The sequence below is a fragment of the Macrosteles quadrilineatus genome, unplaced genomic scaffold (genome assembly GCF_028750875.1).
Source record: "Macrosteles quadrilineatus isolate MER2022 unplaced genomic scaffold, UCM_ALF_1.0 Scaffold_1__1_contigs__length_201487025, whole genome shotgun sequence".
Lineage (NCBI taxonomy): Eukaryota > Metazoa > Arthropoda > Insecta > Hemiptera > Cicadellidae > Macrosteles > Macrosteles quadrilineatus.
In genome coordinates this window covers 8,602,233-8,630,152 of record NW_026542594.1, presented here as the reverse complement: position 1 = coordinate 8,630,152, position 27,920 = coordinate 8,602,233, and the positions used below count along the sequence as shown (strand labels likewise).

Genomic DNA, 27,920 nt, shown 5'->3' with positions numbered 1-27,920 from the left:
GCGTTTTGAGAATATAGTTCCGTATGTTTCTGTAATTTGAAGTGGTTTCCGCGCCTAAAAAAATGCTTAAAAGGTATTTTCTTGTTTATTAAGATCGTAGGAAGGTTTTAAAAACGTTTAAAAGAAAAGTCCAGAAAGTTCAGAAATACCGAAACTATAAACACGAAATGACAGGTTAAATCGTAGTTATAATAGTCAATCAGCTGCTCATAGTATAATTATCTTTAAGTGTTGCCAACCTATTTCCAAGCGTACACGGATTACGTGCATAATGGAACCACGCTGTTTTGTGTTGTTTCGTTGGAATCCTGATGTGCGGCAAAGTATAAACCGTACGGCAAAGTATAAACCGTACGGCAAAGTATAAATATGCAGCAATTAGCAGCTTTCTGTACTATAAACAGTACAAGGAAGCCAACTTTGTCGGGTGACTGTAGGAAAATAATATATATTTCCTTCATTCTTCAAATTTTTAAACATAATATTTTCCTACAGTCACCCGACAAAGTTGGCTTCCTTGTACTGTTTATAGTCCAGAAAGCTGCTAATTGCTGCATATTTATACTTTGCCGTACGGTTTATACTTTGCCGTACGGTTTATACTTTGCCGCACATCAGGATTCCAACGAAACAACACAAAACAGCGTGGTTCTATTACGCACGTAATCCGTGTACGCTTGGAAATAGGTTGGCAACACTTAAAGATAAAAATTCTACGAACAGCTGATTGACTATTATAACTACGATTTAACCTGTCATTTCGTGTTTATAGTTTCGGTATTTCTGAACTTTCTGGACTTTTCTTTTAAACGTTTTTAAAACATTCCTACGATCTTAATAAACAATAAAATACCTTTAAAGCATTTTTTTAGGCGCGGAAACCACTTCAAACTACAAAAAAATACGGAACTATATTCTCAAAACGCGGAGCACATAGCACATTTCTTGCCGAGGAAAAATAGCGGAGTGATACGGACCGCGGGTACTACTTTCTCTAGGGCACCATTTGTGTTGCCAGCTGAACCTAAAAACGTGTTGTATAGTGTTTGGAAGACTAATTATTTAAATGCTTTATAGTGACTGTAGGAAAAATATAATGTGTAACACGAGTGAAAAAGGCCTTTGCTGCACTCGAGATCATTCGTGCGTAAACATTGCTCTCGTGTGCAGCAAAGTGCCACTTTCACCACTAGTTACACAAATAACTATTTAATATCAATCAGCTGACCTACCTACCTCAAATTGTAATTCTCAAACCCTACTGTGGTTTTGTCAATATAATAGTTGGTTGAAGTAATGTACGAGTATGTTTGTTTCAAAGTATCGAACACTCAATACTTCAAATAATGTGTGTAATTAAATATAAATAAAACAATAATTTAAAATCTAACCAACGTTTTTGAATTTTGTACATAAGTGGTGTATACATTAATCCCACAATAATGAATTAGTGGTTTGTTGTGTTCAAAATATTGTATTGTGTTTGTTGTTTGTTTGAAATTTGTATGGTAAAAGCTCATTTTCTAGACTGTACTAAAACTGTACCATGCCGTATAATCACAATTTAAGCTGTGATCGAACGTCATCTGAACGAACTAATGTACAACAATAAATTTCAAAAAAAAAAAAAAAAAAAAAAATACTATCTCGAGAATAGGTATAACTAATTAGAAGAATATTTTAATTTTATGTCAACACAATTGTTTCTTATTTCGAGAATGACAAATGATCTAGCACTCTTATAGTAATTAGATTTTTTTGGCATGGCATAGGTGAACGGAAATGCTGCCTTATATTCATTATATATTTATACCAGGAGAAAAGTATGAATTCAAACATTGTATTATACTGTATCAGCAAATGAAAACAGAAATAAATACAGCACATGCTGTTTACACCCATATTGCTCAAAATGTTCCATAAATACAATATTTTGTAACATGTGGAATGTCAATGAAACTGAGTATTCATCGACTGTTTCAACATTCAATCAGCAAATTGATTAATCAATGGGATTGCCTCTTGAATGTAATGTTGGATGTTTCAGTCTAAACTTAACTGTGAAGTTCTGCATGAAGACTTAGCTTTCGAGGTCCGTTGGGCAGTTGCCGGAGACAGCATCGTAGTCCAACTGGTAGCCAAGCTAGGTAAGTTAAATATACAGTACAATTACAAATATACAAATTTAATACGCTAAACATTACATTTCAGTAAGTAAAATATATTATTTTCAATAAAAAATTGCAGAAAATTGTATCTACTTCAAATTTATGATTGTTAGTAAAATATTAAGACTGTCCCGAGCTCTAACTCGTAAAAATGAAGGAATGCTTTATACTTAATACTCCATAATTTGTAAACGGACATAACATTAATGAAAATGAATGACATCGAAAAAATATACAATGGTGTAAAGCAATTTACACCTCCCTTAACTGATTTACTATTTGATATGTTAGGAATAGGTTTGCGGCAACCCTCATTGATATAAAGGGGGTACATTAATAATGGTCAATCTAAAAAATACCCTAAGAGGTAGTAGGTAGAAGGGTTTGGTTAAACATTTTCAAAGGGGAAGCAAAGTTCACTTTCATAATTTTTCATGTCTTGATAAAACTAAACAACTTACATAAAGTACATAAAAATCAGACCTCTAAAACGCGTCAAAATCTTAAGTCAATCGAGTTTAAAATAAAATCAGTGTAGGGTCAAATTACGTTATAACGAACCTAGATATTCCTTTGAGACTTCGAGAAAAGCTAACAAAACAACGTTATCAGTTTTCACAACAGTGCAACGGTTTAGGATTTAATTGGTAATTACGAGGTTGGCGGTTCCATAAACGCGAAGACCAGCAGCAGAACTGTGTTAGTCGTGAATGTTAGCTGTTCTGTAATAACCCGTAACGAGTCAGCTGCAATAAACCTAACATCAGCTGATTCTCACGCCAGTCACGTGGTACGTCACCTTGGCTCCTCGGCGGTAACCACCTTTCTATGGCATAAACTCTCTTGGCTCCTCAGTGATAGTGGCTCTTCTTACATCATTGCACTACACTAGAACTGTACAACGTGGCCTTTATGTCAGGAGTGGAATGATTAATTGCAACACTAAAATACTTGTTTAAGAGTATAGTGATGTAAAAGTGAAGTGGTACAAGGGATATGGTTTCCCCAAACACACATTGTTTTTAACTACCGGTATTTATTACGTCTAGGCAACTTTATACGATGCATTGTACACAACCTTGTGAAATCTCTGAAATTCAATTGGGCGGGCTGCTTGCGTAGTGCTTACCCACTAAATTAACTACACAAAATATAAAATAAATCCATAACATTAATCAATGAGAAAAATAAGCCTTCATGAAAGAAATCTGTTTTTCGACATAGAAGTCGACAATTTACTCAACAAAAGCCAATTCAGAGAGTAATTCCAATTCCCTGTTTTATACCCGTTATTAAAAGTAAGTGCTTAAACTGATTTAATTTTCTTTCCAATCCTCTGATGAAAATCGGGAAAGTATATTTCCCTGGTTTTATGGTGATGTTGATCTTATAATTTACTAAAGTCAATGTTAGCTAGCAGACGAGAAAAGAAAGCTAAGAAATGTATCCTACTAAACTCACGCATTTATGTGATGTATTTGAGTTTTCATAATTATCATTATTTCATACTTAAACCTACAACTAGGAAAGAGTTTTATTAAAATGATATAGTTTCAAACAAAACAAGGGCTTAAACAACAAGCAAAACTATTTCTATATTTGGAATACTCCTGGAAGCGTAATCACGTACGATTCACCGATTTCTATTTACAAAACATCCTTATCTTGCGGTGGATCACTTTCATATCTCCCACGTAACATCGTATGTACCAACAGTGGAGTCTTCAGAAGACAATGGACAGATGTAACCACAGGTCCCCACGCTACTTGTTGTTGCCGTAGTCATGCGCTGTCAGACAATAGTTTGTTGTGCGTTGAGCAATTGGCCGGACGTCCGCTAGTTGCGCTTATGTCTCATCTTTTGGTGGCACACAGTGGAATCAGTGATTCTACACTTAAATATTCTTTTAAAAACACAATTAAAATTCTACGATCATATATTCTATGAAATATGATAATATTTTGTCATTCTAAACTTCCAATGATTTATTGTTTTGTAGTTTGTAAAATCGTTGGCGTAGCACGAGCAATTGTTTTACCACAGCATTTTTTTCTATCACACATGACTCAATGTAATTAATCCTCATAAAAGCCTTATTAGGCTTTTATGCATCAGTCTCCAGGATACACTATCGTTGCCAGATTTTTCGTAATAAATCTCATTGAATAAAATGTCAGGACTGAAATTGAGACCTTTGCTGTTTATTTTGTTTATTTATGATCTAAAAGAGCTTTTATAATTAACGGAACGTTTCCTCTATATGCTGATGATCTCGAACTATTCCCAATAATTAACAATCCACAAGATTGTGCTATCTTACAGTATGACCTCGATCTTGTTTCTTTGCAGCCATGGCAATTTAAATTACACGTGGATTGATTTTTTGTTGTAACGTATTCAAAGGAAACCCCAAGTAACCTCAGCATGAAATGTTACAAAAGTAGTGGCTATTTCTTTCGACGAAAACTTCAGTCAAAGATTTGGGTGTAACATTTGATTCTATATTTACATCAATTACATTGATGTAATTTCCATTTTTAAGACTGCCTTCTCAATTGTTAACTTAATTCCCAAGCTAGGAAAACTGTTTGCAAAATCAATCGGAGTTCCCATTGTAATGAATTGTCTACTTGCAGTAACTGTTGGTTCACATAAATGGAATGTCTATGTTTTTAAAGTCAATAATATATATTTGTTTCTCATAAATGGAATGCTTATTTGCTGTATCCAAAATCAATGGTACGTCTGGTTCACTTAAGGGAATTGTCTGCTCACAGTATCCAAACTCGATAGTGCATTTGGTTCACACAAATTGAATGTATATTTGGAGTATCTAAAGTCAATGGTGCATTAGCTTAATTCCAGCAACCATAATTGGTTATTCATTTTGTAGTAATGCTCAATGAAAAAATCCGGTTGTTCTTTCCTATTGTTCTATAACTGTAATGTGCAACTAACCAAAAGAGAACTACCAAGTTACATCGTGTCCGTCACCGCGGTAGTTATGGCCGGCCGCGCATTCATTTTTGTAGTTTGTGTCCGTGTTCGTGTTTATATGTTAAATGTACAGTACCATGTGTAATGGCGATGACAAGATGTTTTGAAACCTTGATGTTTTGAAACTAGTCGCCATAGATTAATTTTAGGATTGACGACGTAAGTTATGTTAACCTATTTGCATGCTCAAAACCATAAGGCAATATAATACGTTTGTCCCATACTCAGAGCTGCTCACACTGTTCGAAATTTGATTAGTTGAGTAGGCCTACTAGATAGAGGTAGGGTGTCTTCTGCTTCGGATCAGAGGCGGTTGGTGTGAGGTAAGCTCGACGACACAGCGCTGCTGTCTGTCCTGTGTGCGGTTCACGTTGCCCTGGCATACAGCAAGCTCGCTTTTGCTCGTCTCAATCTAGGGATGTTTCACCACTCGCCGCTATGGTCAATTTTTAATTGTGTCATATATAAAATTTTACCTGCACAGTGTTTTCCGGAGATCGGTTTTGAAATATTTAAATATCCCTTAATAATAATGAATAGTAAATTACTTTGTTCAGACTTAGTTGTTCTCGTGTATTTATTTTATTTACTCTCGTTCTTTTGTATAGTTAAATAATTGATATTGTTTATTTTGAAGATATTCGATTGTATTTATTCTTATTTTTTCGTTTATTGTTTTATGTTTTATCGTCGTGAGTGTAAATACTATATTCAGCAAGATTGAATTTACTTTATCCACCATAGCCATAATGTTCTATCACTGAGCCTAAACAATAAAAATAAGCTAAGTTCTCATTGTATATCACAGCTTTTTGTTGCTAGTTGGTTCGTTGTCACGTTGTGGTATATAGTCAACAGTTGTCATAAATGCCAAAAAGAATTTTGTGCTGCAGCCTATTGATAAATGTTATAACTTTTAATGCCTTAAACACACAAACTTTCACATTTATAATATTACTAAGATAAGATTATTATGTAGCGTACTAAATGCTACTTTGTAATTAGGTGTAAGCCTGTTTTGCATTGTAATTAAATAAGTAAATTTATAAATTAGTAGTAAAGATGAGGATCTTTTATTTTAAACGTTCACCGCATTTTACTAAGAAACAATATGAACCCCGGCAGATGAACAGTAAAAATAAACATTCGTAAAACGTAACTGGAGGATTTTAATTAAATCTTGTTTGACAAAAGCGATGTCTTAAGTTTTATGCAGGTCTTCTTTGTCGGTGATTTCTTACAGATTCGCATCGCAACCTAGTATTTTAGTCTTTTAATCTTGATAATGAGATGGAAATATTTTCAAACTTGTGTTCCAAACAGTCTTAACTCGAACTTCCATGATCAATTTATGCAAATTGAAATTCCTTATTTACATTTCTGTTTGGTATTACAATTTTATTAAAGATCAATTACAAAAAGAAAGGATATTAATGAATTTACTTACTCTCTTAGTATCATCATATTTCCATATTTGGCTGCCACCATTTCTAATTATAATATGCCTCCAATGCCACCAAACTACACTTTCACATGTCACATAATTGTAAGGCTACGTAAATGAAAAATATACATGTACGGTAGTCAATTGTAAACATCGATTTTACATTTATAATAAAATATTTGAAATATACAATTTCAGTAATAATTTATGTACCAATCGTTAAACATATGCTAATAATTTCGGAACGTATCATTTTTTAGTGTCTAAATGGTGATAAACTGGTATTACTTAAATATATACACCCTACTAACGTCAAGCTAAAAAGATTACCCTCAGGTTTCGATTGTCTCTATAAAAATTTAAATACTTTTTCGTCATACTCCAAACGGCTAATTTTTTCTGCAGTATGACGAAAATTATAGTTCACCACACGGGCAAAAAGTGACTTTTTAACCCGAGGTCAAGTTTTACTCAACTTGACCTCGGGTCAAAAAGAATCACTTTAGGCCCTAGTGATGAAATATACTATTTCGTCATACCGCAGCAAAAATGACCATTTTTAATGCACGTGTTGTGGGTCTAAAGTAGCAATTTCACTCTCTAGAGAGTAAAAATCATTTTTAGTCTCTGGGGAGTAAAAATCAGCTGTTGTAAACAGTTGTAAATTTCAATTGTGGCAATCGTATCGCTCGAAATTATTTATCGATCGATTTACTAGGTAAGGTTTTAACATATTGTTGTCGATTACTGACATATCGATGGTATAATGTACTGTAACACAATCGTAATAGACGGAATTATTGAATCACTTACTAAACAGCTGCTTAGTTGCATTAGCAGAATTGAAAACAAGCTGGAAGTCGTTCTGAGGGGTTATCTTAACATAACAATTATTTCTTTTTCTAGCCTTGTTTGTTAATTAAATAACGATGCAATATGGCGAGAAATATAGTTCACCACACGGCAAAATTGACTTTTTAACCCTCGCTCATTTTCCAACCTCGACTCTACCTCGATCCTAAAACTTGTTCTAGGGCAAAAAAGAGTCACTTTAGGCCTCTAGTTATAAATACCCCCGCCGCAGAAAACCTGCCGACTAAGCGAATTTCCATTTGTCTGAATTGATTTTCAGTTAAATATATTTTAATAACATTAGGTTTAACGAGTACCTAGGTTTGCTGCTACAAGGAAACTAATAAAGTGTGTTTTTGAGTAAAATATTGATAGCTTAGTACAAAATAAATAAATTTGCCAAGTTTGATCAAAATATATCCATAAACAAGCAAACTACAACATTTGACAATATTCTCCATAAGAATAACATGGGAATTTAAAATTTTTTTTTAAATTTTCTCCGTTACTCATAATCGAACAAAAATTCTTTTATATACTAAATTATTTGTTTTTTTAAGCTCTTAAAAAAGGTTTAAAGAGAAATCGGGAAATTTTGTGTTTTGAGGGTCAAAAGTGAGAAAAACCAATTTTTACCCCATAAAACCCCCCGTAAAGCCCCGTTCCCATGGTCCGATCGTGCTGGTTCGCGAACTCATTCAAGTTTATCCCGCTTTACACCTTTAAGCCAAATTTCATCAAAATCGGACAAAAATTACTCAAGTTATCGCGTTCACGGACGTATATATATATATATATATATAAGTCTATATATATATATACATATATAAAAAATTAAACGAATGGTGTTTTTGGCCTCTGGGGACATCAAAATAAAAAGTAAATCGGTCCCGGGTCTAGGTCTTACCGTGCCACCTACGGTAATAGCTACTTCCCTATAGGGAAATTCGCTAAAAATACTATTTCCATTGTTAACGTGTATTATTCAGGTTTAACATGTTTTGAAAGGATAACATATCAACGTACTCATCCAAATATTTCGTAAAGTACTAATTTATATTCTGTGACTTGATTGATTTGTAAAATTGTCTAAGACACCTTCATTGTTTGTAGTGTGTATACTACCTTCTACGTTAACATCGTGATTCTCATTACCTTTGAAACTAGTACCTACCCTTTACTGTAAATGTGTATTTTTAATGAGACGAATTAGTTTTGCAGTAAAGACTAAACTGGCTCTCTTCCTACAAACAGTGGAGTGGAATAGTGTGGAGTGTTTCTATGTTAATTATTATTGTACCATGCGTGCTCTGTTGTTTGATCCATTTGCATTATTGCAGAGAATGGAGAGTACATGTCGTTCGGAGTGTCGGGCCACGAGAGGAAGAACCAGATGATAGGAGCCGACGTGGTGGTAGCCTGGGTGGACCACGCCACGCTCAACGGTTACGCCGTGGACTACTTCTTGGATGACAAGAGTCAGTGTTCCGGTACCCGGGGAAGCTGCCCAGACTACAGGATTGAGCCGGTGAGACACTAGATATAAAACATGCTGTTTTGGAGGGTAAAGTACGTGAAATCATTTTTAAATCGCCCTAGTGTAATGAGCAGTAAATATTAGTCATAAAAATATAAAATAGGTAATTCAGAACCGGAAACTCCCATAGCAACATATCAAACACCGGGTTGTGTGATAATAATACTATCAATTTAAATGTCTCTGTGATACCTTTTTATGAAGGGAAGCTAAAATGAAAACATTAAGTCCATTCACAATATTTATGCAAATATGTATATGTTTATTACAAAAACACTTTATTATCCTCAAACATAGGTTCACTCATTAAACCTAATTTTATTTAAATGGATTTTTGTAAAAATCAAATTAGTGAAATTAAAATTTGCTTAGTCTGCAGGTTTGTTGCTACGGGGGTGTTTTAAGTTTATTTAAAAAAAAGTGTAACAATAATAAGCTAAAAATATTTCATTCCAAGTAAGTCCTCATAACATAATTTGAGACCTGAAGGTATCTACAGCTATTTCTGCCAAACATGAACACAATCTATGTATGCAGCGTATAGTTTTTAACTTATTTGTATTAAAGCTTATAGACTAGGCTATTAGTAACATTGACTTTAATTAAAAAACAATTCAGGTTCCACCATATCAAACATTGCAATGTTGTAATTTGGAGACAAAAAAAGTGTTAATAATTGAATAAGTTTTATAATAGGCCTAAAGTCAATATTACAAACTTTAGCTTATGTGCATGGATATTATTAGTGGTGGCACAATAAAAGGTATAATATGTTTCAATTTGTTTAACTAACCTTTACAATTACTTAATTATCAAGCCATGTGAATAATTAGAACCATAAAAAGTCCTGTCAAAGAGAACGTATTGTTTGCTTAGTTTCACAAAGCGAGCATAGAGCTGACAAAGACATTTGAGCATTACACACAACCACCAGTGAGTTTGGCATTTCGGAGTCGAAGCGGTTTAAGAGCGTTACGGAAATGAAAGAAGATAAAAGCATTCCAACGCTCACATAGGATAAGAGAATAGCTGTAGGGAACAGGATTGCTTCTCGTCAATGATTCAATAAAGATCAGGATCGTTGTTGGTTTATTGGCTGTTCCTTGTGACATTTCGAAAAACACTCCCTCTTTTGTGGAATTGAAACCATAATAAAAAAAGAATGAATTTGAACCATAAAACAAAGAACATTGAAAATTAAATAGATTAAAGTTTATTGTAAAATTAAAGGGACATTAAGCAAACAGTTTTGAGTATTAACACCAACGAAAATAAAATATATTGCATATATGTTCCTATAATGCATGGGATTTTGAAATCCTAATACAATATTATATACTACTTAAACTTAATATCCTTAATAATTGTATTCAATTGAACACAAAAAATTATAAGATATTGGCCTGATCATTCTAGCCACCATTGATTAAGTGGAATAACTTCCTGGAATAAGTTCCGGATTACAAAATAAATTATTACTCAAAATTAGTATTTTTTTTGTAATTGTTAACCAAGTTATTGAAAGAAGGTACCTATGTCCCATTCACTTAGTTAAAATAATTTGCATATTTTAATTATCTTGGTTTATTCATATAGTGTATTTAATTTTACTTTATTTAGATATATTTAAAATTTTTTGCATTTTTCATTGCGTTTTCGTAACGAACAGTTTAAACTCCGGTATTGTTACTATCTTACATGAACCTATTGCTATAACACAACTCTGCTCGGAAACGATTCTTTAAGTGCGTGAACAGGTATCCTTTAACTTCTTCATAATACTTAGAAAAACTGTGAATTCTTTCGCTTAATATATACTATACTCAATCATTTACTTAACTGTTTATTATTAATGTCTAGGACAACACCAGCAGTGTTCGACTGCTGAATGCTGCCCTTGTTAACGGCTACTCCATAGTCACCTACCAGAGGCCACTGAGGGCTCACGACTCTCTAGACAGACCCATCCTCACCAACACCAGCCAAGCTGTCATCTGGGGAGTCGGCCCTCTCAACCAGAAACAGGAAGTCTCTTTCCACTCTGTGTGGTCTAAAGGTGAGATACTTGGTAATGTCGTTAGGTTCGAAAAGACAAAGGCTGAATTCTAAACAAGTTTAAAAATCCAACTTGATACACAAGGAAGCTGAAATCCAGTAAGGATTTAATTACAAATGATTTTCAACAATAAAACAATATAAAACTTCCGCCACCTTACCCAAAGCCAATTGCAAATAGAAAGTTTTACATAAATGATTAAAAAACGGATGTTTGACAATAATGAAATGCATTGTGTTAAATGGTAGTAAGCTTATGATTTCTAAGTTCCCTAAAAAAATCTCGTCAAAAACGTCAAAATTAATATTAAAAATTTAATTACGATGGATTTAACATACTTTTTACTTGTAAAAAAATGATTAAATGGTTTTATGGCCTCTGTCAGTAAAGTAATTACTTTATTATGAACGTGCTTGCAAATGTCCCTTCCACTATTACGAGGTACCTTAATATATTTGATCATAAAAAAATATCTTATTTAGTATAGTTTTGGAACAGAATATTAGGCATTTTGTTTTTCAATCATGACTGCCATTGTAATATATTCTCTAAAATAATCTAAATGTAGTAACCTGTTTATTTATCCAATAACTTATTATAATAAATAAAAATCGCAACAACAAATTATCAAAATTATAAAATAAATTTTACACATGTAACGATTCTTGCCATCCAACTAATAATAAATTGTTACACACAGGTAGCTAAGGAAAGAAAAAAAACATTTAAAGATAACCCGATGAGATTTGACCCGAAGTCAAAGTCAGGTTAAATGTGAGGACATATAAAAAATATAAATTTTCACTTCTCGTGAAGCATAGAAGATAGATTACTCCTCTTAGACTCATGGCTTCTGGAATATTACTGAGGTGTAACTTTGCTATTATAACAACCCACAAAATACCATCGTTGAAAAAAAGTCTACCATTTCAGAAAAGTAAAACTATTTCAACTAACCTACAAAATACTGTATTCATTTAATTCAATGCAGATGCAGCAATTTCCGTAATTTATAAATTTTTATCCAATGAAACCATTTAAAAGTGAATAAAACGGAAAACTAATTTAAAAGCAATTATCTACTCGTAACAATAACTCAATAATTCGTATAACTTAATCCCTAATCCCATACTTTGGAGTATTATGGATAAATACGTATCTCTATTCAAAAATAATGAAAGCCACTGGCGGTTACAGACGAATTGAACAAATAAAGAGAATTTAATCATAAATATCATTTCAATAATACTCATGAAAGCGTATTCAATATTGGTTCGTTTATTTATATTGAAATAGAGAATTCATTTCTGAATGTTGTAACTCAACCATTTCAAATAAATTTATCGATGGTTTTTATCATAGTAAGCTGGTTGAAATGTAGTAATCTCAATATTAAATCAGCATCGTTTATTAGGCATGCATAGTCAATATGTAACAAGATATAACAACTCGTACAATAAGTTAGTGACTTTCAACAATATAACCTGATTACTTAGCGAGAAAAAGATAGTTTCTCACACATTGTATTTTTGAGGTTTATTATTTAATCCCAGACTCGTGAATAGTTAACGCCACTATAAGAGAAATAGCATATCATAAAAAACACACACAAAAACATACACACACACAGTGTACAGCAAAGCTCTTAAAACCAATGTTTGGGTGTTCACAACAGACTTTAAACCATTGTCCTTTTTCAACCCATTCAGATTCCCCTTATCACGTTAATCTGCAAATAGCCTGTTATCCGGATGCTAAAAAGAATGGCAAAACAGGAAAAAGTCAACCCGTATAATTGTGATAATCTGAAAATTACAGACCAAAACTATGAACATTTTGGATCGTTCTAGAAAACATTTTGCTGGACTTTGGGCGGACTCCGCAATGGAATTGTCCCATTCCCGAGTCGGATGCTGCCCTGGCTGCCTCTACCCATGAACAGCCTGAGGACGTCCACGGGGCGTCGTCCACTGCCCATGGCCAGGACAACACCCACGGACAGGTAACTGGAGCTTAGGCATTAACTGTACTGCACCTACTGTTGTTTTGGTCAGAGTCGAATTATATTACAAATTATAGTACCAACCACGTGTAATTCGGTCCAGTAGAATGGCCAGGCTAGCTGTCGTAGGTTTTGCAAAAGTGTTTTTAGTATATAAGATATAACAAAACTCTTTTGAATAATAAACAACGTTTCATTAGTACCAATAAACACTTGTTTTACTTTTATTTTCCTAATTAACCACAACATTTTTTCCAATGAATGAAAGTGTAAGAAAACCAAGACGTCATAAATTGTTTAGCAAATATGCTTTGCATTAGGATTCAAAGAATGATGTAGACAGCAAAAAGATTATTTGTTGTAATAATGCAGAAAATCCTTTGGAATAACTGAAAAAAAACAGATTTATTAAAACAAGTGTACTCTAAAATAAAAAAAATATAAACAAGTTTAAACAATTATTATAATATCATATTATTTCAATATCTTTAATAAATTAATGGTTATAACATTTCGATAACAGAGTAAAATAGGATGAAACTGATTATGGTTATATAAATAATAAAGAGTTCTGACAATAACGAACACGTCACTTAACGGTAGGTCGGTTTTGTGATATAGCCTTATAACAATTTTTTTTGTAACATTCTCTCTTGTCCTGGTCAAAAAACCACGGTTAATTTATATAACATATATTTATATCATTTGTTAAATTCGCATCTTTAATTAATAATTTTCTCGAAAAATCTAATATACTGTATATATACATATTGATTACAATTAATCTCGTGAAATTATTGACTAGAACAAAGAAGATAGCTCTAAGAAAAGAACACTAATACGTTAAAGTTGAAAAGCCCTCTTAATGCATCACAGTTTGAAACAGCTTTTAAAGCATTACTGATCGTTTTGAGGAGCACTCCCATCCACCAGCTTAACTCTTTTTCCAATTTGAAATATAAGGAGCGCCTGCCTTAGAGTCTTTGCATAATAATAGCATTCTATTCTAATCAACAGTGTCAGAGTGAATAATGTATTTTAAAAGAATTAAATTAGACGAAACTTAGTTTTTACTATTTTACCTAATATATTTTTATGGACAACTAACCGTTTACCTACAAATCATTTGTAAAAATCGATTCATTGTTAATTTCATAAATACATTTAGACCAGTTTGTCACAAAATACAATTATGTACAACACTTAACTGATTAATATCTTACTTTCAGTTTATTTGTATTTTTGGTGGTATTTTCACTTGAATTGGTGAGATTTGTGAAGCCTCTGCTGTACTAGGAGTTGGAAAAGATTCTTTTTTATTCATGATGGTCTAATTGAATTAATGACAATAATAAGGAGTCACCAAATAAGGCTTGTGCCTTATATAAATGTACTAAAACAAAATAAAGTAATTAAAAGAAGCGATTATAAATCATTGAAACACTTTTGTATTCAGAAAGAACTAGCCTAAAATAAAATTAAATATCACATAAACAAGAGGTCAGCTTATCATATGATAATTCCTACATTTAAAGTACAGTTGAGACAGTAAGTCGTAGATTCATATTAGTGGGTAAACTATACAGGGTGATCAACTCAAGGAGGCCACCATTGGGATATCGAAAACGGTAAGAATTAGAGAAAACTTTAAATGGGGGACATTCCTTTATTTTTTGTGGCAGTAAAAAATATGATTTTATTTTTTTTTAATTCAGCCGCCATTTTCCAAAATGGTGGCAAACTTGAAAAGTGGAAAACTGTGTATTTTATGGTCTTTATTTTGACTTATTTACTCATCGCATTTTCGCTATGAACCTACTTGTTTAGGAGCTACATGATGTAAAATGTACACCGGAAGTCATTTTTCCATAGGCTGTAACTCCTAAACGAGTGGGTTTATCGAAAAAATGTCAAGAATAAAAAAGTTTTTAAACTGCCTGTTCTATCCGAAAACATGATAAAATATAGGGTGTACCATGAGAAATTTCAAAGTTGGCCGCCATTTTGGAAAATGGCGGCTGAATTTCAAAAAAATAAAATCATATTTTTTACTGCCACAAAAAATAAAGGAATGCCCCCCATTTAAAGTTTTCTCTAATTCTTACCGTTTTCGATATCCCAATGGTGGCCTCCTTGAGTTGATCACCCTGTATAGCCACAGTAACACATTTCACGCTGGCGCTTGTCACTCAAAGTAGTAGATCATTTACATTGTTAAGGTAGACGCACTGTGGAGGGGGAGGAAGCTATGTTGACAGCCCAACAACATTAGTTCTAGTCCGTTGCAATATGCAAGACTGGGCAGCTGGCCTAAAACTATGCTTTTTTTCTCACCTCACTACGATGTTTTTAGCCGTTTTACAAACGCTCATTGGAGGCCGAGAGTTACGTATTGCTGCCCATGCTAGATGACATTGTTATTTGGGGACCGAACAGGTTTTTACATCCCTAGGGACCAAAATCAGCAGTTCGCTTTCTTACATGACACATTAATGCACATTAAATACACAATCAGTATCCATAGCATTGAAATGTACTTGTTTTATTCTCACCGCTGCCTAGCAACTATTTATTGCTATTTTTGCTGATTCCTCAAATTACTTCTTCACATAACCTTAAAGCTGTAGGCGTGTTGACAGTTAAGTGTTCATTATTATTATTGTGGTGATTAGTGGTAATAGGGTATAGTGTGCTGAAAAATAGCGATGGTACCACGGACCGATATGGTTGTGCAGCTCTCGATCGTTTTAAGCTCTCAACTTCGTGTCAAGTTTAAACACTATCTTGAGCCGGCAAAACCTCATTTTTGGCTCTAGGAACGAAATATACTATTAGAATGAAAACGAATATTTGGATTAATGACAGTGACCAAAGACTGTCCAATAGTATACCAATGATTTCTCCCCGAGTAAAGCTTGGTCCCCAGGTACTGAAAAATAAAATATATGTGTTGAAAATTAATTTTGATTTAAAATTTAGAACATCGTTGAGAAAATTGCTCCATTTTTCTAAAGAGAAGTAGCACTGCTGTTACCATGGTTAGTTAAAGTTAATAGGCTTTGGTCCAACAATGCATTTTCGTTTTGGAATACTTAGAGCCTAAAAATACTGTTAAAACTACAATCTTGTGCATGATATTAATAAGTATTCACTTACAATTTAAAACATTGTCTTTTAAAAAAAATTATTGGCACAATTTATTTTGTAAATTTCGTGAACCACTCTGTTTTTCCTCTTTTAACTTAAGTTTCCTGTGAGGGGCTTTTAAACCAAAATATTTGTTTCGTGGCTATCCATGCAAATTAAATAATTTAAGACAGTATTTAGGATTTTTCAACCAATGTTTAATATAGGCTGGAGATGTTTTTTCTTGGCATGGTTACTAAAGTGGCTGAGAGACGGCCTAAACCGTCATTGTCAATGTAGCATTTTATATAATGCAAAATCAAATTTTTACATTTTCTTGGCCATAATTAAAAAACTATGTTTTATTGGAAAAAATATAAAAAAATGTTATATTTGTGAACAGTAGCCCATTTAACTAATTAAACGCAATAAAACATCAACTGCCGCCAGACGCGGCAGCTCCGTTTTCGCACATCCCGGAATGACCTTGACCTACATATTTGACCTTTGTAGTTGAGCAAGCAGGTGAAGGGGCTACATTACCATTAGCCATTACAAAACCGCATCCCAGAGTCAACGGCCTAGTGATGGGAGGTAATGGTTCAGTCCTTTCCAAACGGTCCTCAACTACCTGGCATCTATGACGTTTCGTTTTACAAATCGACCTACCTTATTTCAACCGCGATTGCGGCTTCGATTTTCATCACTAGGATTCCCTTTGCGGTTGTTGATGTAAAGGTAATTTATTTTGTTGCGTATGTTGAAGTAGGTCGTGTCTTCAAAGTGTGTATTTTAGTTCAGTAAATCCCTTTAATCAAGAACAACTTTAACTCAGTATTTCGTTGAAACTTATATACTGAGACTGAATACTCTATAATAATGAATGGATTGAGAAACACAATTCCATGTACTTCTATAGAATAATAATTTTAGTATATGCTTATTTATAGGGAAAAACTGATTTACACCTCCAATGTGACCTTAAATAAGAATTTTGAACAATGCAATTAAACGTGACGTACTGTAGAGCACAAGTATAGCCAAGCAAAATATGTTTGAAAAACTTACAAATAAACGATATAAATAAAACTGTTATACTTTGTACCACAGCTTATTATGTTTACGATATTTAAATATTAGTCAGAGGGTATAAAAAATAAAATCGTGGATGAAACTAATTAAATACAGTAGGTTACACATATTACCAATGTGTTACCAATGTAACTTCAATAAACGGTAATATTATACGTTGCACCAATACTAAAACAATAAATAAAATTCAATTTGCCTCTTTGCAATATGATAATATGATTTAATAAAAAAAAAAAATAATCACAACGTCATGTTTTAGAGTAATAAAATGTAATGTGATGTAAACTAATATAATAATTCAATACTTCATCCAAAGCAATTTCAAATTATTATGAAAAGACAACCGTTTTCCTGTCATTTAAGATGATTTAAAATTCAAACGAGCCAGATGCACGGCGCAGCTACAATTTCCTGACAGGAAATGGATTACGTTCTCGCCTGCAGGGATGTGATGCAATTTAGACAGTCTCGGCGTTGAGTCCGCTTGGAGGAGTAGTGCAGCTCAACGCATTAAAATTGATGCAAGGATCGACTTTATGTTTTAATCAGATAACTAATATGTTTTTGAACTAGTTATAAATCATTTAAAATTACGTTTTTAGGTGTATAGCCCTGGATCACAAAGGTTAGAAACTAAAACATATTGCAGCTGGTGTTGTGCCCAATTCACTGACATCATTATCAAAGGCCTGAAGTATTTCTACGATCTACAACCGAAAATTGTTTATTATCGTAGGTATTCAGGCATATTACGTGCGTTTATATAAGTGAAATGAATATTTAATTCTTAGGTAGATTTAAACCATAATATATGAGATATTCATATAAGATGTCTTCCCAATTTATTGAAATAACATTAGGTCTAACGATCATTTAGGTTTGCTTCTACAGGGTAGGAACGAGTTTTTTGTGAAATGTAAAAAACTAGTATCAAGTTAAAAAAATTGCCAAATAAAAAAATATATCATTATACAAACAAACCACAATAGTTTACTTCTTATACATAAGAATAACATTAGATTTTTAAATGTAATGTTTTTGGAAATTTTTTTTATTCCAAAATTGTATAGCAACGCTTAAATATACAAGAGTTTTCAAAGAATTATAACATTTGCCCTTTGCATGTCGGCTGGGGTGTCAGCTACTACATCAATAGACTCCTGATCTCCAAGATCAATTTCGTCCGTGGTAATTCGACGATGGCTAAAGCTATAATTTAATTTGGAAATTTTATGTTGTAAGGGTAAACATTTGAGACGAACTAAATGAGACAAACCATAAAATAGCTTCTATGAGAGGTTCACGAGCTCATTCAACTTATGAAATGAAATGAAAAATCCTTTATTTTTTCAGGCAAAGTTAGGGCCACATGGCCCTTTCTTACACTTAACCTGAACTTATGGTGAACACTTATGGTGGAACTTATGTTGCCATCCATGAAAAATTACATCAAAATCAAGCCAATGAAACTGGAGGTATCGCGTTCAAGGACACACACACACATATAAAAATCAACAACCAACTAATCAGCTCCTATAGCAATGTAATAGCTGTCTGTGTACTTGTAATAAAATATATTCAAGGAAATTTTATTTGGAAGATTGTAAGTTAATTCCCTTCAACATATAATTTCCCAGAGTAAAACAATAAAAAAAGTAGACTAGTATATAATGCAGCAAAAAATTCAACAGCAGGTACTTCTTTGACATTGATGTAGGTGGATTGAAAGCCTAGTTATATATAAAGCCAATTATCCAAACACAAGATAATATTTGGAAAAAAGTGTATTCAACTGAGGAAATTGGTAGAAAGATCAACAGTTTGACACCATATCGTTAGTTTTGCACGGATGGACAGATGTATAGTTTATTTGAAGTTCAATTAGTTTAAATCACACCTTCCTGCTCTACAGGTTGTCGGAGACTTGCACCAGACACCACCTCCCCCCGCGGCAGCCGTCAGACAGTCCGATGCTTGGGAGATTCCACCCATCCAGTGTAACGAACCAGACGACGGAGTCTTCTACGCCCAGATGGGACCTACGGGAGGAAAGCGAGGCTACCCGTCAATCACCAGTAAGTCTTTTCATTAGGTTAATAATTGTAAGTTTCCTGTAGTTTAAAACAAGATATATAAACTAAAAAAAGTTTATGTGCTTGTACTTTTGATAGTGTAAAAGTTTCCTATCACTGGCCCTTACTAATGAGGAAAGTCTAAAATAAATGTTTAAATATCACTTTTGGATTCATCAGTTGGGAAAAATAGTCATAAGCTGTTGAGAACCTAGACAGCAGCCAAGCACTATTGGTATTAAGTATTAAGTCAAAATAAGTGTTTTTATACTTTTAACACACCTTAAATACTACAGCATTCCAACAATAACTTATGGAAATCAATTTTTCATTTACTGTCTATGCAAATAATTCCATACTTATCGTAACTAAACTATGTAATAGTTTGGCTTTAGGTAATTAAACGTCCTGTCACTTAAGGGTTTTTAGCTCAAATGTATAAAATGTAGATTTTGGTATATAACTATTTTTAATCCCACTTAGAAATAAGTGTCACGATTCATTAGAAACACTATACTGTTTCATCTATGTTTAATGCAGCTAAAATAAAACTAGTTGAAAATGAGTACAATTACAGCACTAGGATAACTGAACTAAAACCAAATACTGAAAGGACAGTTGATTTTACCATCAATTATAAACAAAGTACACTATCTTATCCATTCCAAGGAGTATAAACAGTAATTGATAAGCTATATTGATCACTTTTCATTTGCATGTGAGTTAATATAATTCAAATCTAAAATGTTATTATGAACTATTCGAACACCTCCAACTTACGACATTAAAATACTCTAAGAGGACGACCTGTAGCTTTCCAGAGTGATAAATTTGGTCTCTTTTAGGTAATTTTGAGTTGGTCAAATTGGCAATAGAAATAAAAAACTCAAATACTAAAATTTGCATGTACATTTACGTCAATTAAATTTTTATAAATTGATTTGATTTAGTAGCACAGCTGACCAAAATGATTCTATAAAGCCTAGTGGTTTGGTTAAGTGCTGTTTCTAGTTTCAATTGGAGGGGTACACTAAATTATATTCATTTTAACTATTCTCTTTTCATTTTCTATCGAACGGGTAAAGTAACTACTGGTAACATTTGCCCTTAGATAATTTCGGTTGGATTATTATTTACTACATCAACCTGCTAATCCCCAGATGATCAGGCTGCTAGAAAGCTGATCCCCGAGATCAACTTTGTCCGTGGTAAAATAACTGGTAACATTTGCCCTTAGAGCATGTCGGTTGGGGTATCAGCTACTACATCAACGGATTGCTGATCCCCGAGATCAACGTGGTCCGTGGTAAAATAACTGGTAACATTTGCCCTTAGAGCATGTCGGTTGGGGTATCAGCTACTACATCAACGGGCTGCTGATCCCCGAGATCAACGTGGTCCGTGGTAAAATAACTGGTAACAATTGCCCTTAGAGCAAGTCGGTTGGGGTATCAGCTACTACATCAACGGGCTGCTGATCCCCGAGATCAACTTTGTCCGTGGTAAAATAACTGGTAACATTTGCCATTAGAGCATGTCGGCTGGGGTATCAGCTACTACATCAAAGGGCTGCTGATCCCCGAGATCAACTTTGTCCGTGGTAAAATAACTGGTAACATTTGCCCTTAGAGCATGTCGGTTGGGATATCAGCTACTACATCAACGGGCTGCTGATCCCCGAGATCAACGTGGTCCGTGGTAAAATAACTGGTAACAATTGCCCTTAGAGCAAGTCGGTTGGGGTATCAGCTACTACATCAACGGGCTGCTGATCCCCGAGATCAACTTTGTCCGTGGTAAAATAACTGGTAACATTTGCCATTAGAGCATGTCGGCTGGGGTATCAGCTACTACATCAAAGGGCTGCTGATCCCCGAGATCAACTTTGTCCGTGGTAAAATAACTGGTAACATTTGCCCTTAGAGCATGTCGGTTGGGATATCAGCTACTACATCAACGGGCTGCTGATCCCCGAGATCAACGTGGTCCGTGGTAAAATAACTGGTAACAATTGCCCTTAGAGCAAGTCGGTTGGGGTATCAGCTACTACATCAACGGGCTGCTGATCCCCGAGATCAACTTTGTCCGTGGTAAAATAACTGGTAACATTTGCCATTAGAGCATGTCGGCTGGGGTATCAGCTACTACATCAAAGGGCTGCTGATCCCCGAGATCAACTTTGTCCGTGGTAAAATAACTGGTAACATTTGCCCTTCGAGCATGTCGGTTGGGGTATCAGCTACTACATCAACGGGCTGCTGATCCCCGAGATCAACGTGGTCCGTGGTAAAATAACTGGTAACATTTGCCCTTAGAGCATGTCGGTTGGGGTATCAGCTACTACATCAAAGGGCTGCTGATCCCCGAGATCAACTTTGTCCGTGGTAAAATAACTGGTAACATTTGCCCTTAGAGCATGTCGGCTGGGGTATCAGCTACTACATCAACGGGCTGCTGATCCCCGAGATCAACGTGGTCCGTGGTAAGACGTACACGTTCGTGGTGGAGGGAGGATTGGACCCCAGCATTCCCGCCAAATACCATCCCTTCTACATCACAGACGACCCCGTGGGAGGATATGCCAACAAGAGCCCCGAGGAGCAGAAGGTGAAAACTTGAAAGAACATTGATAATTGCAAAATTGTTTACCTAGTTCTGAAACACTTTCTAGTGTATACGTTTGGAATAAATATGAATAACTCTAATAACAGAATAAAACCTTTTTGCAATGTTTCTTATTCTTTTAAATGTGTTGGGAAGGGGAGAGGGAGTTAAAAAGGTTTACTACAAATAATAAGACTTGATCGATCGTATAAAATGTTTACAACCATACTAATTTGCAAACGAGTGTTAAAAAAACTTCAATGGGTAGGTTAAGTCCCTTACACATAGTGTCACATCTCTTAAAAACTTAAATAAATGAATTCGCAAAATGGCCCATTCGAACAGTTGACTATGGTGTTTTTGAGTATTTTGTATGATGGAAAAATACACATTGGCATTTAAGTCATTAAAGCGGTATAAATTAAATTCTGAAATAAGTTATTGTAATTTAGGTAGTTTCAGTTTCTATCAGCATATGTTAATCTCCATGGGCGGAAATCTGTCTAAGGATAATCAGACTTTTTTAAAGATTTTTTCTTCATTCAATCAATTTATATCATTAAATACAATTTGCTATAAGATAAAAAAAATAAAATATAAATAACATTATAATTATAAATAATTTTATATTATAATATATAAAAAAATGATTCCTGGAAGCGATATAATTACGTTTAAAAATGACATCATACGTAAGTACATATAGTTGGTTTTAAATAAAATGAACAGGAAATGTAATTAAGGTTATATTTGCATCTGTTGTAGTGTGAACAAATTGATTCTGTTAACCTTTGTTCATGCATGCATATAATCTTTCTAATTTACATGCGTGAGTAAAAGTATTGTTCATAAGAAACAATGAAATACAAATTTTAATTTAGCTAAGTTTGAACATATGAACAAACAGTTTTTATTCAGTTTGTAAATATGAATTTTTTCTAGAATCAAGAATCATGAATCTTTATTGCATTTGGTCCATGTAATACAGAAAATGGCATAGTCCATGAATTCCTGAGGGTAATGACTTAAGATTCTAACAATAATTACAATTACAAATGTAAATTTAACAGTAACGAAACATAGATGTGAACAATTATAATAACAGTCGATAACTTACAAAATTTTCAATTTTCAACACATAATTTAAAATTTTAAATGAAATTAAGGATTTTTATAACACAACTGTGTTTGCAGAAAGTTCGTATCTTCGCTGGAGTCGAGCAGACTCGTAGTGGAGTTTTAGTGCCAACTGGGGTAGGCCGCCTCTGTAACTGGACCCCAGATCCCGAGCAGCCACCTGCAGATGAGTTCGTCTCCTTCGGCGCCTACCAGAGGACTTTGACTCTCATATGTGACCACGGCGAGCCTGGTGTCATACAGTGGACCCCTGACGAAGACACTCCTGACACGGTTTTCTACCAGGTTAGATGCAAATATAGTCTTTTAAGTAAACGTAATCTATTTATTTTATCAGGGTAAAATTAATAGTAAAATAATACCGCCAAAGTGAACTAGTGTCTACTAGTTCTATACTAGTTTGGATTATTTTATTTTTAAAGGTAATAATAATATTATAATATTATTATATATTATTATATACATTATATAATTGTTATTTTTATTAAAATATAATTATATTATTATTAATATATTATATAATTTACAATTTTAATTCTAATATTTTTTAAGGAATTTGATTAGAGTTTTCTCTAAATCTTTCAATAAACAAGTGTTTTATTCACCACATAAATAGAATGAGTAGGTACTTAAATTTGCTGCAACGAAAAAGGGTAAAAAGTGTTTTGATAAAAGTTTAATGCTAATAGTAAGAGAAATATAAAGAACATTTTTAAATTGTATTTAAAATCTATTAACTAGCAAACTACGCCATAATTTTATTTTCTATTTTCTGCATGAGAATAATAACATAATATTAAATGTACAGTTTTTAGGATTTTATCTGCAACCTTAAATTGTACAATAATGCTTCGTTGTAAAAAACTGTTTTGCTCCATACAACTACTAGGCCTATATAAGAAGTTAGGCATTTTCATGATTTATAGTTAAACATTTTCTAAAACCCAATAAAAAATGACATGCAAGCATTCATTACACTCCGTTTCCATTAACTGATCTTTCTGGTTCGTCAACTCAATGAAGAGTATTATGCGAACAAAATACATATATAAATTTATACGAATAATGTTTTTGGCTTCTTTGGAACATCAAAATAAAAAAGTAATTCGGTCCTAGGTCTTTCCGTGCCACCTACGGCAATAGCTTTTCTTTTTAGAAACATTTGCTAAAAATAACACATACCTAGTGTTTTCAGTATATTTCATTAGTTAGTTTATTTACGTGTGTCCTTTCTTTTTCAGTGCTTTACTCATCGTCACTTGGGCTGGAAAATCAACGTTCACGATCGCTGCGACTTACCTGTGGTGTCTGCAAGTGAACCAGTAGAAACAAGAGTGAAATATGAACCGGATGAGGACGAACTCGAATCCCACCCAAGTCAAAGGGTAGCCACCAGAATCAAACCTGAAGGTCCAAACTACCTACCTCTTGTATCAAATGTTGGTTTGAAGAACCAGGATTTAATGGCTGAGTATAAGAAAAACTTTGCTCAAATTCCAGTTAACTTCCAGGTGTCCCCAGATCAAAAGTATGAGTTGCAGCACGGAATCCCAAGTAATCACAAATATCCTGCAAGTACAATGGATGTGTATATAAACAAGCAGATAGAGAGCTCAACTGAGGACGGCAGAGAGATGATTCCAGTTAGCGAAGATACCAGTCAAGACGTATCGACCGAGCGCAACAGACCGATCCTACCCCAAGGCCAAGATAAATACAACGTAAGTGAAACAAATCACCACCAACAGCAGGAATCATACAAACCTGCATTTAACAGAAATCCTCATCCACATGGTATGAGACCTGGGCCCCACCAGAGACGACCAGTTATGTCAACTATGACTATCATTAGACCTCATAGAAGGCCAGCACCTCACCATCATATGATGATGGTTGCGAAGCCTGTGATGCACCGTCCTTACACCCTGATGTCAGCTCCTTCTCAGTACCGCCCAGTTTATGTAAAGAAGCCGATCTATAGGATGCCAGCTGTTTCAATGCATCGTCCAGTGATGATGGTTCCTCAGTCTGTTCACGCAGAGACAGTGATGATGCCACCTCGTGCGCCTATAACTCAATCTCACTCTCCGGTCACAAAGACAGTATCAGTTTCATACTCATCATCTAAAGGAAAAGTAAAGCCTCAAATACCTATGCAAATGAAGAGTGAACCGAGTGAAAATAAGAAATACATTTTACCACAACATAAACCATACAAACCAGAAAATTCTGCTCCTCAGTACAAGATATCCCAATCAATTACTACGGGGGGATTCAACCCCGGATCATTAGTGATAGAAGGTGGTTTTAAGCCAATCATTCAGAACACACAAGAAGCTCAAGACAGGATATCAGAAACCGAGGAAACAGATGATACTGAAGGAACGATCGATCTTACAGCTGACGAAATACCTAAAGAAATAAATATAGACACAAAAGCTACTGAATATTTTGAGCCTATGTTTATCCCTTCTCCTCCCGATAGTATGCAGAAACACGCTAAGAAACCAACAGGTCTAGAGTATGACGTTTTAGACAAAAAGAAGGCATACACCAGTAGAAAACCTGTTAGACAAAACATGATTGTCATAAGGAGACGACCGATTAGTCCTTCATCTAGGTCACAGGAAGATAGTTTGGATGAAACTCCAATGGCAGCTGAGAGGATGGATACTTATTATCTTCCTCCGTCGGGTCCTATCTACGGAGTGTCCCAGTCCGGCCAAGTAGCGATTCCCGCCAATATTGACAGTGGAACTCCCACTCTGTTGACATATGATGGCAAACCTGTGTCAGGAAACAACGTTGTCCCCCCACCTCTTAACCATGGTACATTAAAACGGAAGTCTTCCTCAGCTGAACTTCTCAGGAGCACTCCCCAATTCGGTCCCTTTAGAGGTGATGTCCCTCCCCCTGTACCTGACAATATCCGCCCAGAAAACATCCCACAGTTAAAATTTAAATCTGATAAGAGACCAGCTCATGCCATGGCTCTAACGTTAAACCCTGCACCTTCAACTCCTCAAGGAAGAACACAGCTGTCTGTCATTAGGCCAGTTGAAGAAGAAGAGGATGCTGATGGACTGATTCCCGAGGCTTCGGAACTAGAAGAGTACAAATATGATGTATCAGAAGGAGACGATAGCTCAACTGGAAAAGATAACGTCATTATAGTTTTGGCTGAAACTTTAAAAAACGGAACGGCCATGACGCAAGACGACAGAGAAGTACATTCCACGAAGGAAACAAGTAAAGATGTAGGAGAAAAATCTCACGTTCAAAAAAGAGATAGAAGGTCTGCTCATAACGTTCCAGTAAGTGGAGACGACTCTGATGAGATGCACCACAATCATGATCATCATAAAATGATGGAGAACGGAACCCTGTCAAGAAACGATGGTCTCAGGATAACGACAAAACCCACCTTCGTAATTGTTAATTTGTTATTTTTTGTTTATTATATGTTATAAATAATGTTTCATGAAAACGATATTACTCATTGACTTTGGTAAATTACCTATGTCAATAAAATACTCATTTGTAACGTTGAGACTAGACAATATGTAGCTGAAACTATGTCATGTGACTGTATGATTGAAGTATTTTAAAATGTGTGAGTCAGTCCAACAGCTGATTGATTTTTACCGCTCGTAATTAAGTTGTATATAAATATATGTTTGTAAAAAGAATGTTAAATAAACATTCGAATTTTCTAGTATATTTTAGTCAACCATTCACCTTTCTTGAATTGCAATTGTAAATCTTAAATAATAAGTAGAAAAGTATTTCATATATTTTTAGTCTAAAAAAGTATTTACCAAATAATTACTAAAATTTTGACTCGAAATCAATTACAGATTTTAGTAAATTTTAAAAATTGTTATACACAAAAAAAACTGTAAATAAATAAAATGTTTCACTCTTTACAAAATAATATAAATAATATACAAAATAATATATAAACCTTGAAAAATTCTATCGTGCTAAACTAAAAAAAATAATTGGTAAAATATTAAAAGGCGCCAACATTATACCTCGTTTCAATAATGTAAGCAAATTAAATGGTTTAGATGCCGATTTACACACATCGGCCCTGTCTAAGTTCCGTCAGAGTCCAATCCCATAGACTGAGATTGCAACCGATACCAGTTCAGTCCCAGTTGCATCCGCATTTCCTCAGTCAACTGTACGTCAGTTGGTTTCAGTCAGTCTTCAGTCACTTTATTTACAGTGATGTTACAGTCAAGATTATTTTAATTATACTCAATATTCTAAAACTTGTTATTGTCCATTATGACAATTGTAATTTTTTTGTACTCTTGGAACTTTATTTGGTACATAATTATATGTACACATAATTATTTAGATAACAAAAACAATAATTTGTTACGTCAAACACAGTCAACACTTAGCCGTCAGGCGTCTGAACAATCCCAAAATATTAGTGGAAAAATCTGTGGACGTACGGAATGACTGCCGGACCTGCGTTGGAACTGCACCGGATGAGTGTAGATAGCGCAACGGACAGAAAAACGCGGAAAGAAAACTTAGTTTATTCCTATCTTTTTCATCATACTGTTCGGAAATCAACCGTTTTTCGTTCTCTTAATCATCCGCAAATTCCTCGTTTCCGGGTAGCTTCGAATAGGGGGTAACTTCTACTATTGAACATAAAAAACATATGGTAAATCTTTTGGTTCATCTTAACTCAAAGTTTGTTTTCAAACGCTGCTAATTACATGGTATTTTAAATTATGTTTCTAAACAGAAGAATGTAAACAATGATGACAACTTTGCATAGCCTAAATTTAATATTTGGTCCAATTTTAAAT

The 27,920-nt window shown here is 34.2% G+C and overlaps 1 protein-coding gene across 1 annotated transcript in view; it reads left to right on the top strand.

Moving 5' to 3' along the window:
- LOC129004110 (protein Skeletor, isoforms D/E-like) overlaps positions 1-26,806 on the top strand; it is a 67,310-nt gene extending 40,504 nt beyond the window's left edge. The window contains exons 7-14 of the mRNA XM_054432541.1: positions 2,048-2,147; positions 8,803-8,990; positions 10,860-11,055; positions 12,906-13,057; positions 19,188-19,350; positions 21,761-21,954; positions 23,146-23,373; positions 24,330-26,806. Of these exons, the coding sequence (XP_054288516.1) occupies positions 2,048-2,147; positions 8,803-8,990; positions 10,860-11,055; positions 12,906-13,057; positions 19,188-19,350; positions 21,761-21,954; positions 23,146-23,373; positions 24,330-26,558 (3,450 nt within the window). The 3' untranslated portion in view covers positions 26,559-26,806. The remainder of the gene's footprint in view (positions 1-2,047; positions 2,148-8,802; positions 8,991-10,859; positions 11,056-12,905; positions 13,058-19,187; positions 19,351-21,760; positions 21,955-23,145; positions 23,374-24,329) is intronic.
- Positions 26,807-27,920: the final 1,114 nt, after the last annotated feature.